This window comes from Echiichthys vipera (genome assembly GCF_963691815.1).
Source record: "Echiichthys vipera genome assembly, chromosome: 19".
In the NCBI taxonomy this organism is placed as follows: Eukaryota; Metazoa; Chordata; class Actinopteri; order Perciformes; family Trachinidae; genus Echiichthys; species Echiichthys vipera.
This window is the reverse complement of record NC_139844.1, coordinates 20807632-20823275: the sequence shown is the minus strand read 5'-3', so window position 1 is coordinate 20823275 and position 15644 is coordinate 20807632. Positions and strand designations below refer to the sequence as shown.

Genomic DNA, 15644 nt, shown 5'->3' with positions numbered 1-15644 from the left:
GATAATACGGTCTCGGAAAACCGAAGCCAGATTGGGTGAATAAGCACCTTCATCTGTGGATCTCTTTTAGTAGAGGAGGTGCTGTCACAGAACTCCCATTACTGTAGGAGGCCACTTACACTGTTAAAAAAAGGCACTGGAATATTGCCTCATTAGTCTTGGAGAACATGGCTTGGTGGGGCTGTCGGTGAGACGAACATTAACCCTATCAGTCTCAGCAAAATCCACCGTCTCTCTCACTTTTCCCCCCCCCACCATTTAAGTTGGGCTTGCACGTAAACTGATTGGTCCATCTCGTTGTCAATCGACAAATCAATAACCCTGGGTCCCCAAGCACAAACTTAGCTATCACACTTGGTTCCTTCCATGTTGTTATAGCAATCTAAAAGTTATTCACTGGTTATAATTGACGACTCAGTGACCTAGTCACATTCTAGGTGTTATGGAGTGACCTCTGCAAAGTCAGAAATATTAGTGACATGATTTGATTAAAACATGAGTAAAAACTGTCCTCCTCATCTCCTCCCTCACCTCCTCGTCTCCTCCCTCACCTCTTCGTCACCTCCCTCACCTCTTCGTCTCCTCCCTCACCTCTTCGTCTCCTCCCTCACCTCCTCCTCTCCTCCCTCACCTCTTCGTCTCCTCCCTCACCTTCTCCTCTCCTTTCTCACCTCCTCCTCTCCTCCCTCACCTCTTCGTCTCCTTTCTCACCTCCTCCTCTCCTCCCTCACCTCTTCGTCTCCTCCCTCACCTCTTCCCCTCTCTCACCACCTCCTCTCCTCCCTCACCTCCCCCTCTACTCTCCCTCCTTCCTTCCTCTAATCATAAAAGTCGTGAAGTTACTTGCAAGCTCACAGTATCACAAGCTTCTGTCAGTATCACAAAAACCTCACATATTACACTGGTGAGTTGTGTTACTGTTACTGCAATGAGTGATCATATTTGACTCCTTAACAATTCTAATAAGATGTAAATAAAATGTATTTCACGCAAACTCAAACTCCACGTTTCTACATAATCCATTAATAATCTTGACTGCAACTTTTCACTTTATATATAAATCTTCATTTTGAAATAGTCCCAGTTATGCTCCGCATTTCAAGTTAAGCTAAGTACATAACTGGCATTTAGGAAGAATAAAGGGTTTTAGCCCTAGGCCTGTAAGGGTTAACGCAGAACTAACCCTACATTATCTAAGCCGTCTTGAGCATTCTCACCATTGCTGTTTTCTTACGGCCTCAAACACGAGGCATTCCCACTGTGTCCCGGACACACAGGAAGACAGCCCCTTAACCACCTGGGCTGGGTCCATCAGCCATCAAAAGATTTGGCCACGCAAACGGCGCAGCACCGTGTGAATGGGAAGGAATTCCCAGTGACATCATGCCAGAGGCTTTTGGCTCCGTAGTGATGTTTGCAACAAATATGGAGGCAACAACTGAGGCTGTCGACACATGATCACAGGCGGAACTGCTCTGCGCCGTTGTTTTCCTACGGAGAGCGGTGACGCAGAGTTTCACAAATGACTTCAACTTCAACCCTGATTGCCCTTAGCTTCAAAACAGATTACAGCTAGCCAAGACGCTTTAACACGATGTCAGCATCTGTGTTTGATGAAGTGGTTTTCATCAACATGAATTTAACAGTCCTTGTTCATTAAATACTGTACAATAATTGAACAATATGATGATGTATCTGTGAGCGGCTCAGAGCACTTATCCTGTGGAGATAAAAAGTAATAAGCGTTGCTGGCATTTCTCATTTCTGGCTTTGTTGACCTTTCCTCGTTTGTTCCAACCTTTCCCCCCCTCTGCCTCCTCAACTACCTTTGTCTTCTGCAGAATATCTTTCTCTTCAAGCCCCGAGGCCCTTGCCACTCCCATCTCCCCCTCTCACCCCTCCACCTCGCCTCTTTCCTCGCTCCTTCCAGTCATCCCTCCCATCTGGCTGCCTCCCCTGCAGATGAGACCCCGCTAATAAGCCCTGACCTGTTAATTAGCCGCCTAATGAGTGCACTAACGAGGGACAGGCAGGCTTGTTAGAGGTACTGGAGCTCAGTGCCTCTCCGTTGGAAACCGAGCAGTTAAACAACCGGCTTGGAACGAATCGCATGTATGCAAATGACACATTAAAAGGTGTGTTTTCGAGATTAAGATTATTCCTTTTTTGGAATTAATTATTGGTGATTGGCAAGTGTTTGTGTGAATGTGTGCATGTCTGTATGTTACACATCTGACCTTTATTTAACGGTTCTGACTACTAAAATGAAATGATTTTTTAATCAGTATCTTCCGTAGAGTCAAGTGTGTGTGTGTGTGTGTTTATACCTCCAGCAGGTCTATCATGCGGGTCATTTGGGAGTAGATGAGGACTCTGTGTCCCTGGGCCTTTAGCCGACTCAACAGGATATCCAAGGTATGGAGCTTGCCACTTTCCGTGATAAGGCTCTCCTTATCTAGAAGAGGAAGAGAGGGAGAGAGAGAGAGAGAGAGAGAGAGAGAGAAGTGAAAACCCCAAACTACCGGGATAGTGAGAGACTCATTTTACACAGTCAAAATGTCCAGCACAACATTTAAAAAATGCATGCTCTGAGGATCAATACAAATGTATTTATTTAACAGGGACAGTGGACGGTCATCGATTTAGCCAGAATTAGCTAGATAGCAAGTCTTGGGCAGGCATATTCAAGTAAGACAGGGGTACAGAGAATAAACATTATACCATAGAAAAATAAAAGCTCTTTCTATTTAAAGCATTTCATCATACAAAAAGTCCTCTATGCTATTTACTTTATGGTTAATGGTCACATGATCGGTTATGTTTTAGCCATGATTTCAGATTCAAAACTACATGTGAGCTTCCACAATATCTACGTTTAGATCGTTAACAGAACCTGAAAAACACCTATGTATCTCTTATCATTTACCAGAATGGATTTACTTGCTCGCTGGCAGAATACAGAGAAGCGGCCCGATCAATTCAGAGGTCATTAAGTCTCCCCTAATCAATACAAGTCTTGGATGAGACTGTATTCTCTAGGATAAAGACCCTTCCACCAGAGCGGATCAGCCCGCGGATCAATCCTCCTAAATCCGTCCCTGATCTGGTGATTGTTTAAATAAAGCCTGTGCCCTTATTGACTGGGCCGCTGATGAGAGCAGAGAGAGTGAGAACGAATGAGAGAGCAGAGAGAGTGAGAACGAACGAGAGAGAGAGAGAGAGAGAGAGAGAGAGAGAGAGAGAGAGACAGACAGACAGACACCAGACACGCACACACACAGACAGAGACAGCGAACAAGAAAAAAAGAGGAATTGCAGGGAAAAAAATGATTTACATGCATTCACGCAATGGCACAAAAGACGGACAAATAGGCCCGGCAATTGGTCTTGATCACATCACTGCTAGCACCACATCAGGTATTCTTCGGCCCCCAAATGACCACAGAGAGCAAATTGTTAGCAATCTGACCCTGGGCCTGATGTTGAAGTGGCTCCCTTCATGTCCAGCTGATGAGGAATTAACGTCATCTGGCACAATGGCAGAATGAGAAAAAGGGACGGGACGGCCATCGACCCGGCGACAGGCACACTATGGTGTTTGAACAAGAGGTCATGACCCTGAGTAGGGGGAACCTACTGGCCAGGTCCAGGGTCGGGTGACAGGGTCGGGGCAGGGGTTACAAGAGAGTCCCTGTGGGAGGGTCGGTCTTGGCCGTCTCGCACTCCAGTCGGACACTTGTTCCCAAGCCCTTTTGAACTGAGAAAACCTGGGCTTATAAATATTTCCCAGTCTTATTTCCTTGCTTTGTCAATCCAATGTAACCCACTGCGCTAAAATCCAGTTCCATTAATCCAAAACACAAGGCCAGAGAATTTAAACAGAGACTGAGCATACTACAACTTCCTGCCGCAGTATACGTAAAAACTCTGCTATGAAATCATTGCCTGAAGACAATCACGTGTGTTTAACTAAGCTCCATGAGCCAAAAAGACACACAAACTGGATTTTTTTCCTACTTTCAATCAGTAGAATTTCATGCTAATTTGCACTCAGGCTGAACCCTGACCTATGACCCCCCCCCCCCCCCCCCAATAAAAAGGTCAGGCCCTGTAGAGGTGTTAAAGAGGAACTAATAGAACAGATGAACGGGGGAAACCCGCTGATGAAGTATTGGAGAACTCACCCACAGGTCACTGCGGAGTGGTGTCAGACTGTCTAATATATTTGGCCCTGGTCACACAGTCCTCAAGCTCAGTGTTGACAGGATCAGTTCTGGATCAAACTTAGATTTATTTATTTAATTTCACTTGTTTGGTTTTCCTCCAGGCAGCTAGTGTGTAAATGTAAAAATAAGGGAAAATGGACATAGGAGGATGATAAAAGATACTCATAATAAACGTGTAGCAAGAGACGATAAACTATCTCAGCAGCTCCAACTCAGATTTACTGTAAGAGGCCGCACCGCAGTCCCCGAGATACGCAAATACTGTATCCTGCCATCAAAAGCCTATAATTGGCCTTGGCGTCAAAAAAAGTGGATTGAATAGAATAGTAAAAAGGAAGCGAGCGTGAGACGTACAGAGGATTACACACGAGCGGAAAAGAAAAAGCTCCAGACAGAGAGGGACGGACAGAGAGTGAAGGGGGTCTGTGGTGGCTCCAGCTACAGTGGAGCGGTATTAGCACGGTGGCGGCAGCGGTGATGTAGTGGTTAAGATCAGATGTGGGCCTCCTGACCGCAGGTGCCTGTCTAACCAGGGCTGCTGCTCAGTCAAGGGCACAGACCAGCACTGTGGGCCACGCTGCCAACCACCCAGATGCAAACCACCACTTGGCAACTACGCAAATGCTCATATAAGGCAATATTGCTCAACCCCTGCTGCCAATCTGTTTCTGTTTAGCAGATTATGTTTAAGCCTCCGGACTCCGATGTCATGTTTGAAGATGGGTTAAAGCTCCTATCTGAGGATTTCTGTGGTCAAACAGGACAGAATGTTGTGTGTGTTTAATCTAATTCTTGAAGGGCATAAACTGTATATCTGAAAATCCCAAATTAAGCGGATGGATACTAATATTTCTGTACGTAGAGACACGTCAGTCCACGTAATCCTTTTGTTTATGCCTGGATTATGAAGGACACCATTAATAGGAGAGCGGCTCTGCTCCTTAAGAAATCCACCCTCTGACATTTGACTTGCACGGATGATATCTTCTATGTTTTTGTGTACTGATCATAAACACGTTTGACACTCAAAGTCCGTTTTCACCAAGTCGTCAGATTCTTCCTGAGTGATCCGATCACAAGTGGACAGCTCCAGGTACGTCCGTCTCTTGACTGACCACTTGTGATCGGATCGTATGCAAACCAACACCTACATCATTTCCGTTTTGCAAATAGATAGCCAACATATATGAATGAAAAATCGTTTTTTTATTATTGTGTGCATACATTTCAGTTGTTGCTAACATAAATCACACATTTTTACAGAAATGTGCGATGACTAATGAAAAGGCGCTGCCAGTCTTTGTCTGTGCGCTTGTGGACGTAGTCGGGTACATTTTATTATCCTAAAAATAAGGATGTCTGCCTGCGGTTGCCTGGACCGAAAAGTTTCTCTGTGATTAGCTTATTAGAGTATTTATGTAGATTCTGACTGAATCTCTGTGGTTTGAAGTTTAGTTTTTGGACTTTTAAATTTCTGCCTTCTTTTACTTTTTCATGTTAATTTTCAGCTGATAGGTGTTAAGATGCTGCTGATAAAGACCCAACATTTGCTGATGTTTGCTCCTTCATTATAAAAGCTCTTAAACGAGAAAATAACAGGAGTTTTATTGTGAAGATTTTATACGAAATGAAATGCATTCCACTGTTTTACAGCCGCTCCTCCAAGCTCGTGGGCTTCTAAACAGCAAACGTTCACATTGCAAAGAAAGAACAGGAATGTCTGCAGTTATAGCCTAAATATTTGGGAATCTGGGTACATTTTATGAAACTGAAAATAAGGTTGTTGTATATTCATAGAGGGTTAGGGTTAGGCTGTGCCGCCGGGGGAAGAAAACGCAGACGCATCGCCAACAGCATGATAATACAATAAAATACACGATTCTCTCTTAACTATTTGTGTGAGAGACATGTTAAACACACTAATTTAAAGGGCCAGTCGCATTCCTGTACACACTGTTAAAAGAATGTGGCCACGTTGCACAGACCATCTCCAAAAGTGGTCCCAGTGATCAGATCTCAATGTGTCCTCTCAATGCCGCCTGGATGCATTCACATCTGGACTTAGAGCTGTCCACATGAGGACAGATTTGGTCTGACCGGGGCCTCCGTGGTATTCAGCCTACGGTGAAATGATTGGTACACAAAGATGCTACATTATGAAAGGAAAGCAGGAAACAGATGTCCAACTGAAATGACGACACCTCTGCAACTATCCAAACTCCCTAAAGCCCAGCGATGTGGCTTACACGGAGAGGTGGCCGAGTTCAAAACATTTAGAGCTGCATACTGGAAATCCCTATTTCTAAATGTCGCTGCCATACCCTACAAAACCGAGCCAAGGATATGAATAATTGAGATTTTGGGAGGGCTTTGGTGCTCTGTCTCATTCCAACATAACACTTATGGCTTACGTTATAAGCTACATGTGGCTGCAGTGAAATGCTTGACCAGTGCTCATAAATGTAAGCACGCTGGATGTAGTGACCATGTAACATGAACCTGAATTAAAAAGGGCTTAGAAGGATTAAAATGGATATCTGTACATTAACAACTCATGTGGCGCTTTAAAGGAATTAGCATTAAAGATTAATCCAGTTGAAATTCAGCCAAAATTAGATTACACAGTCATATCATATAGATAGATGATGGCAAAACAAGAGATGCCTCAGCTCCCCTCACACAAAAAAAACAAAAAGCAGGACATTTGGGATGAAAAATCCCACCCTGAATGTACGAGCGACAAAATGAAAATGTGTGACATGGACGCAAAACAACTTTCTAATTGTGGACTGACGAGGACTGCGTTAAGACCACACCCCGAAACCACAAGCAAATCCCATGTGGTGTGACACCACTCTACTGTTGCTATGGATACACATATCAAGCTTCGCCACCTGCCCTGCCCCCCTTTCAACGCAACCCCCACCTCCCCTAACCCGTCTAAATCCAATCCAGTCTAACAGCGGTATTCGCCCGGCCAACTCTCCCCGTCTCCTCCCATCCTTACCTCCTGCTGGCAGATTAAGCTACACTCCTCTGTCCCTTCATCTCACCCCTTTTCTACCACATCCACTGCGCCCTTCAGATCCCTCTCCATCCTTCCCTCCTCCGCTACTACACACTCTCCCTCCAGCTCCCCCTTACAGAACACCCTCTCTCCCTCCCCCTACTGTCTGTCCCCCGACAGTGTAATCCAATCCCTGTAGGGCCAGAGCCAGGGGCCTGACACGGTCCTGACCCAATTAGAGGCCTGCTGCCAGCTAATTAACCCCGGCCCAGCCCTGGTGCCTGGCGCCTGATACTCCCAAACCAACTACGACGCTAATTTCATTAATACGCCGCTACAATCTTCTGGCCTGTCCTGTCCCCTCTGCTGCTGCTGCTGCTGTTGTTGCTGCCAAAGCCAAGACCGGCAGCCACCCTAACCAGTGAAGGGAAGCGGGCCAGATGCGATCGAAAAAGGAGGAGACGAACAGCAGTGAGATTGCAAGATGAAAAAAAAAAAAAGTCAAGAGCTGATGAAAGAAGATAGATGGATGGATATGTGAGAAAGAGAGACAGATGGGGGGCCACAGAGCAGGTCGAATCAACGATCGAACCGAGCGTCAGCCCCTCACTGTATAATGATATATTACACTGTGCAATCAATAAGTCAATGGGCAACACTTGTTCAGCACCGCTGATGATGGAAATATTAGCCTGACACTACTTTGCTGCTTCTGCATGTATTGACAAAAATCAGACTTAAACTTAATTTTCTTGCGGCCGCAGCTTCAGTACAGCTAAGAGCCAGATGCCAGCGGGGGGTTTTTGGATGCTGGGAGTGAAGAAAGTGATAAAAAGAAAAGAGATTGTAACTTCTTTTAAGGGCCTGGTGAGGCTATACAGATGCCAACCCCCCCCTCCCCTCAAAAAAACAGCATCCCCACCCCAGAGTTCTGGAGAAGAGCCAAATGAAAAAACGTGCTGTCCCCGAAAGCCAAAAAATGCGTCTTGCGTGACCACTTGTGACAGAATTTGAATGATGATGGACCAATGATGTATATATATGTGCGTATATACATGTTTGCAAATGCATCACTGTCTCCCCTCAAACATGCAAGGAGAGCACATCTCTTGGTTAAGCAGGGGAAGAGACAGACAGTCGCTGGGGGGGGATATCTCACCGCAGCAGCAGTGAATTATTGCTGGGTACCCTTAGACAGCAACTGACTTGACACACACACCACAGATGAAAGCTAGCTGGCTAAGGGGACAGAGTGGGCTAGATACTACTTGGCTCCCATGTTCAAAGATCTCATTACAGGAGGTATGATGTGGCTAATGTCTCCCCCTTCAGTTTACTTTGGGATTCAAGTTTCAGTATCAGTAAACACTCTTTTCCATTTTGCGGAGACATTAATAGCCGTAAATTGGACTAGGAAATCAAAACATCTCTATCCCTTTACACACTCGGGCTGGATGTTTTCTTTTTTCTCTGCTGCCAAAAGAAAAAAGCTGAATTCCGCAGACAGTTACCGGTGCCAGTTTAATGCAGAGTGAGAGGGGCAGAGTCAGACGGTGATGTGGTGAGGCTGGCTGTCTGTGTTGTTTTGTGCTTGTCTATCAGAGGACCGGGGGAAGCTTCCTGCCATTTTGCTGGAGAGCAGAGTTTCTTTGAAGGGAACAGGAAAACAGAACTGCATTTCCCACAGCCTGATGTGGGCTGCTGGGCCAGACCTGACCGGCTTCTCTCTGTCTCTCTCTCTCTCTCTCCGATGGATAAACAGACACTTACACACAGACTTGCATTCAAATACAGTCATTAAAAATAAGTTGCACAACAAGATGCACATAAATAAAGCCCTTCGACCGTCACACGCCCTCCTCTCCACAGCAGCGACAGTCAATTCCCAGATCACAATAAAGCTAGAAAAAGAGTCAAGAGCCGGCGCTGTAGTGAGAAGGCCGTCATTTTGTGGAAACGGTTCCTTCTAATTACCGAAAGCGACGCAGAGGCCACACATAAGGCGAGGACGTTATTTCCGTGTCACGCTGGAATGTTCTCCAAACAATCCCGCAGCACGCAAAACTATTTAGCGTTTCTCGACATGAAATTTGTCTATATGGGAGGTTTGTCTACTGCAGGGATTTAGCAAACAAACAAGACTAAAATGTCTCTCTGATTATAGTCAAAACCTCTTCTCCTGTCAAGTCCTAGCTGGATGACCGCAAGGGTTCCAATTCAATGCATTTTGATAGCCTGCATTCATCTTACTCTCTAAAGAGGTCAGATGCAGCAGTATCACATAATCGCCAATATTAACATTATAAACAAAGAGTAGATCGTTTGTTTTTTTTTTAAATTTTGATTGAAACTGTCTTTCCTCCGGGGAAATTGTGCCGTCACAATAACATAAAAAATACACTAATCTGAGGCCCAAGACATTAGCCTCAATTGTTTTTTCCTCCTCTACAGCCTGAGTCTTAATAAGTCCTGTGATTAGATTCCTCCGCCGATATCAGTAGGCAGCCGTACTCACGCCATGGCGCTCAAAACAAACAGTTATTCAGCTCTGCCATTTGTTCTGAAAGGTGTGGGGCTGGGAGTGCGGAGGAGAGGGAGGGTGGGAAACTTCAGCTGGGCTACTGTACATATCTGGGCCTTGATGTGGCAACAATGTGTTCAGCGGAGGACGGGTGCTGGAGTGCTGGGTCACTTCCTTCCTACTGGGGCTGAGAAAGAAGTGGGAGACCAGAAGGGCCGAGAGGCTGTGGCCAGATACTGATTTCAGATCAGTGCCCAGTCCTGTCCTGTTAGCGGGAGAGACAGAGGTGAGGTGGAAAACTGTGTGTGTGTGTGTGTGTGTGTGTGTGTGTGTGAAGGAAAGGCAACGCCGGCGAGCGTGGGAGAATTTGTGGAGAGAGGTGAGAGACACCTTGGGCCCCCCGTGTGAGCGCTGCGCGGTTCCCTGAACGGACCCGGTGGTACACAGACACACAAACACACGCTCTCACACGTTTATATACACATATACACACACACACACATATACACACACACACACACACACACACACACACACACACACACACACACACACACACACACACACACACACACACACACACACACACACACACACACACACACACACACACACACACACACACACACACACACACACACACACACACACACACACACACACACACACACACACACACACACACACACACACACACTATTAGTGTTACCTAACTAAGCACTTGAACAATGACCAGTAGCTAAACTTCCTCGCTTTGTCTGCCTCCGTACAACTTCACAAGAGCTTTCATACTGTTCTCACACAGACACACAAATACTTGTTTTGTTTCTCACTTTTACACACAAACACTCTCACAAGCACATGTATCCACAGATGGGCATAGGAAAAAATAAAAAGTAAGCATAGAAGCATTACAAAATGTGAGAGAGCGTCAATTTGCTATCATGTTTAGGGGATGTTACTGTTGTATCTTAAAGTAGGCTTATCTAACTAAGTCCATTTTCTGTGCCAGACACTTCTGTTGCCACACAAAACAAAAAAAATGAGAGCAGTCATCGTAATCCATGAGGGAGAGAGTTTATCAGATGTAGGGAAGTGTTGTCTGTAAAACTGTAACGGCCCCTCTCACCCATGACATCCATCAGTCATTCGAATCCTGGCAGCAAATCAGCTCCCACTCTGCTCCAGCTGACCCTTAACTTGACAAGTCAAGCTCCCTCTGATAAAAGTGCTTGTAAGCACACGTACGCACACAGCCCTCTATTCACACCTTAATGGAAACCCCTGGAATGCGCTAATGCGAGTGAACTCCTGCAGAAGCAGTTTATCTCAGCGGTTCCATTAGATTGTGAGGGATCAGCTGTCTGGCACGCAGACAGGCAGAGACGGAGGAGGGTGACGTGCCCGGCTCTGCCCCGCTGACCCTGGGCTCACCTCTTCTGATTCTCCCACAGGCCCCTATATCACCCTCGAGTCAAAAACTCAATATCCACCATTTGACAAAACTGTCAGTTAAAATAGGTCTAGAAAAAAGACTGAAGCTGGACAGTGTCATCTACATTTTTGAAACATGGTCTACTAAGTTTTAAGACAGGCAGCTCCAATCTTGCTCCTGGAGGGCCGCTGCCCTGCAGGTTTTAGTGTTCTCCCTGCGCCAACACACCAGAGTCTAATGCTCTGCTCGTTATCAAGCTTCAGCTGCTCATTATCAAATAGCTGAAGCTTGTCACAGGTTTGATAATTATTAGACTTAGGTGCGTTTCAGCAGGGAGAGACCTAAAACAAGCAGGGCACGGCTCCCTCCAGGAGCTCGATTGGAGATGCCTGTTTTAACAAGTCACTCTTTTTTCCCACGGTAATGCAAGCTGCTGCTGTGGACAAACGGTCAATCACGCTGTAGCAGCACTTTCTACCCAGACAGTGTCATTCCCCGACTGAAGCGATGGTCCAGAGACATCAAGAGTGCAGATGCGCAAGACCCGTAAGTGCTGACCAATCAGAGCATACTGGGCTTTTTCAGGAGGGGGGCTTAAAGAGACAGCCGCTAAAACGGAGCGTTTCAGACAGAGGGTGAATACAGATATTCAGAGGGTGAATACAGATATTCAGTACATGTTCTAGAAGAAACTCAAATGTGGTCTACAGCAGAGCTGCACACCTATCCGCATCAGTATAGTAACAACAGAACAGAACATAACACACACAAGTCCTTACCAGGTATCCGAATGAAGGACCATCCATGTCGCGGGTAGAGGGCCATTACACCACCGGGGCATTGTGAGTGGAAGGCATTGGCCCTCAAACGCCAGTCTGAGGCAAGTTCGGGGGAGCCGTAGAGGAAACACTGTTTGAAGACTGTGCCCCCTCCACTGCGCGTCACCCGCCACTCGTACTCTGCACTGCGGTCGTCACAATAACGCTCCATGGGAACTGCTGTCACCTAGGAAACCAAAAAAAGAAAGATGAGGGTTTTCTACATTTGAAACAAGCGATAATATTGTGTAGTGGAGAGCAGGAAGATTTGAGGATAATGTGTTACAAGAATGCATGTTATTACTCTTGCATTACAGTATTGTTATTCAAAACATTTGCTTTTGTCTGCATGTGGCAATTTAATTTCTTTAAACTATTAAATAAAAAAACGCTGAGAAATGCTCCCCCAAAAGATCAATCTATTCTCGAGATAGAGAGGAAACCACTGCAAATAGGCTGGTTTCACTGAATCAGCAGGTTCTGTGTGTGTGTGTGTGTGTGTGTGTGTGTGTGTGTGTGTGTGTGTGTGTGTGTGTGTGTGGGCAAGAGGAAGCTTAACCACTGGTGAACAACCTGAGCAAAAAGCCCTTTTTTTAGAGGCTGTTTGTTTTAAATGCAGCTGGAAGCCACAGTAGTCACCCCCACACCCCAACCACACACAGTCTCACACACACACACACGTTTCACAGATAAGAGTTGCTCATTGTTGAAAACTTACAAAGGCAACATGCACAGCGCTTCCCTCTTCCTTTTCCACGACCACCCAAATGCTTGTCAGTCTTGCACGGGTCACACGCACACACACACACACGCACATAAACACAGTCCGTCCACATGAACACACAGAGGACTTGCAAGAGAGCCTTTATCAGGCCACTTGCTGCTCATACAAGCATGCATGCATGCACACGCACATGCACACACACCTACCCTGGGTGTGGCGGCTAGCAGGAACTTGGGTGGCAATGTGGGCTGGCAGGGCCTCATCGTGGAGGTGGAAGACTTTCGACTGTGGACCATCACATCTGTGAGCCCCATCATGCCGGGTCTTAAGGCTGTGAACACCAGGTCCTGAAACACACACACACATAACTTCAAATCTTCTATTCTTTTTCATTAAGTCCAAAACTTAAAAAAAAGATTAAAGAAAGAAAATCTTCAAATCATAAATAGAATAAAAAAACAGCAGCAAAAGTGCAAAGCGCTGCAAAACAGAGGTAAACAAACAGAAGGTCGCTGAGTGCAGCACTCGTGTATTTTTGTACATGTACGGCTCTGACAGTATATCCAAGTTTCATTGGCTACACGCCTTAAATGTTATATAAAATTTCAGCTAAATGCTTAAAAACGTTACGTAAAATGTATGATTATGCAGCTTATATTTGGTTGACACGGGGTTAAACAGCATGACTGATAATCTTTTCTGCAAAATAACTTTTTGGGGCGAGACATACGCTGTACATACATTTTGAGGCACAGATAAAACGATGAATGCAGTGTGTTATAAGAGTCATTGGTATGTTTCTGTGGGGCTCCACAAAAATGATGGATACACAGTGCCACCTAATGGCAGCGGTTATAAAATGACATCCTTTCTAGCCAGGCTCAGGCCACCTCCAGTATGGGTTAGTAAGTGTTCATTTCTCTGATTTCAGTGGATTCGATAGCTCAAAATATGCTTCTTGCGGCACCCGTCCGTGCAAATACTGGTTTCTGAAGTCACTGTGTAGCCAAAATAGCTCATTAGTATTTTACAAATTAAAGCATTTAACGCGTGTGGACAAATAGGAGGTTGTTGGCGCTCTTGGTGAGAGAAAATGAGAAAAATAAATTATTCATAAACGCTAACTTAACAGAAAAAGTGGTAACAGAGATGAGAGTGAGACCCGCAAACAATGACATGATATCGAAGCCCCAAAAAGCTATTTGAGGAAAACATTGAAAGGAGGTATTCTTCAGAGCTGCCTGGCTCTCTCCATCCCTCAACGGGAGCAGCAGGGTAGCTGAAAGCAATACTGACCGCACTGTCAATACACAGCCAGGGAGAGATGAGCCGAGCGGAGAGAAGAGGCGCTGTGTGCCAGCTAACACGCAGCTTCAAAAGAAAAATGAGGAGTTGAAAGAAGTAAACTGGGGGAGTGAGTAATTTCCAGAAGCGTAAGTGGGAGTCTGGGGGGTCAGCGTGGTCATACGGTATTAGAACTCCAGGTGTCTGTAAGTTTTCTTGCTTCTTCTCAAGTTTGAACTCCCTCCTTGTATTTTTCTTGCTCTTTCATTCCTTAAGCCGCTCCGGGGAGGGAACCTAAGTCGCTCGGCAGCTGCCTGACTCAGCGCGATGAGGCCAGGAGAGGAAGAGGAGGATGGAATTACCCCCGACAGCATTTTCTCCTGAGTAGTTTCCACCCAACAAGTTAAGTTGAGGATTGGTGGAGGATTGGTAATGCGATACATATCTGCCAATGCGAAATGTTCCCTGGGTGAAAGATTTGATGGGATGTATTTTTATTAAGCTTAGAAAAATGACTAAAAACACAGTGACCTTGCAGTGTATCTGCAGGCTGCAGCTGTTACATTTGCTTTTTTTGAGTTGGTCTGTACATTTGAACTGGCACCTATGCTTTGTTTCGTCTCCCCCCCAACAATTACGTTTCAATTTTTGCGAAATAATACAAAAATGGAGGTAATATGTGTTTAAAGTAATCCGGTGCTTCTCGGCTGCAGAATCAGACGCATATGAAAGCGTTTGAGTGGCCTTGAAAAATCCTAAGAGAGGGAACTGACGAACATTACAGACGGCTAAGCTACCGGAATAATTTGACGGAAGAAAAACAACATCTACTCAATTTCCAAATAATACGACCACACAGTGTTGTATGACAGCGACCATTTAACTAATCCATACTGACTCTCAACTTCTGTTAAGACTGTCCGTGTCCTCACAACCAGCTTTCCTGTAAGCATAGTATTAACCTCTGAGGTGCTGAAAGAACCAAAGCCAAGCTCCTTTCTTAATCACAACCTAACATTAACAAATAGAAGGTATGTATGATTTAAATGGCATCAGAAAAACAGAGGGGGGCTCCATCTTTTAATCTTGGAGATGAAACTTTCCTCTATGTGTAAGACACAGAGTTCCTACACCTTTTCCAAAGTCAAATTCAAGCACTTTTCAAGCATTTCAAGGTGCATTTTCTTGCGTTTCCAGCACCTTACAGCTGGGGTTAACTACATAATTGTATACAGTATTTACCGTATACCTATTATTGCACTTGATCATCACATTAAATTATATGTTACTATTCTATAAACAACCAAAATTATGTTTTGTGGCAACTTTCTACAGAAAAAAATATTTCTACTGATGAAATAATTCTTCTTTCTCTGTTTTCTATCATATATGCCATCCCTTACAACCTAAACTTCAGCAGTTTTAAGCACTTTATTTAAGATCCAATACACTTTTCAAACTTTGAAAACACCACATTTAAATTCAAAGTGTTTTCAAGGATTTCCAGCACCCGTACGAACCCTAAAGACAGTAGAAGTGCAGACAGAAGCTGGTCTGCACAGACCCTGGAGACACACAGAGGGAGGGATGGCAGTGATACTAGGTCACGGGGCTACAGAGGGATTGGGT

The 15644-nt window shown here is 45.1% G+C and overlaps 1 protein-coding gene across 2 annotated transcripts in view; it reads right to left on the bottom strand.

Annotated features, from left to right (window-relative positions):
• Positions 1-15644, bottom strand: part of ino80 (INO80 complex ATPase subunit) — a 41584-nt gene that overhangs the window by 12092 nt on the left and 13848 nt on the right. For both annotated transcript variants that reach the window (XM_083934370.1, XM_083934371.1), the window contains exons 26-28: positions 12938-13078; positions 11969-12194; positions 2328-2455 (exon numbers count right to left, since the gene is read on the bottom strand). In XM_083934370.1, the coding sequence (XP_083790496.1) occupies positions 2328-2455; positions 11969-12194; positions 12938-13078 (495 nt within the window). The remainder of the gene's footprint in view (positions 1-2327; positions 2456-11968; positions 12195-12937; positions 13079-15644) is intronic.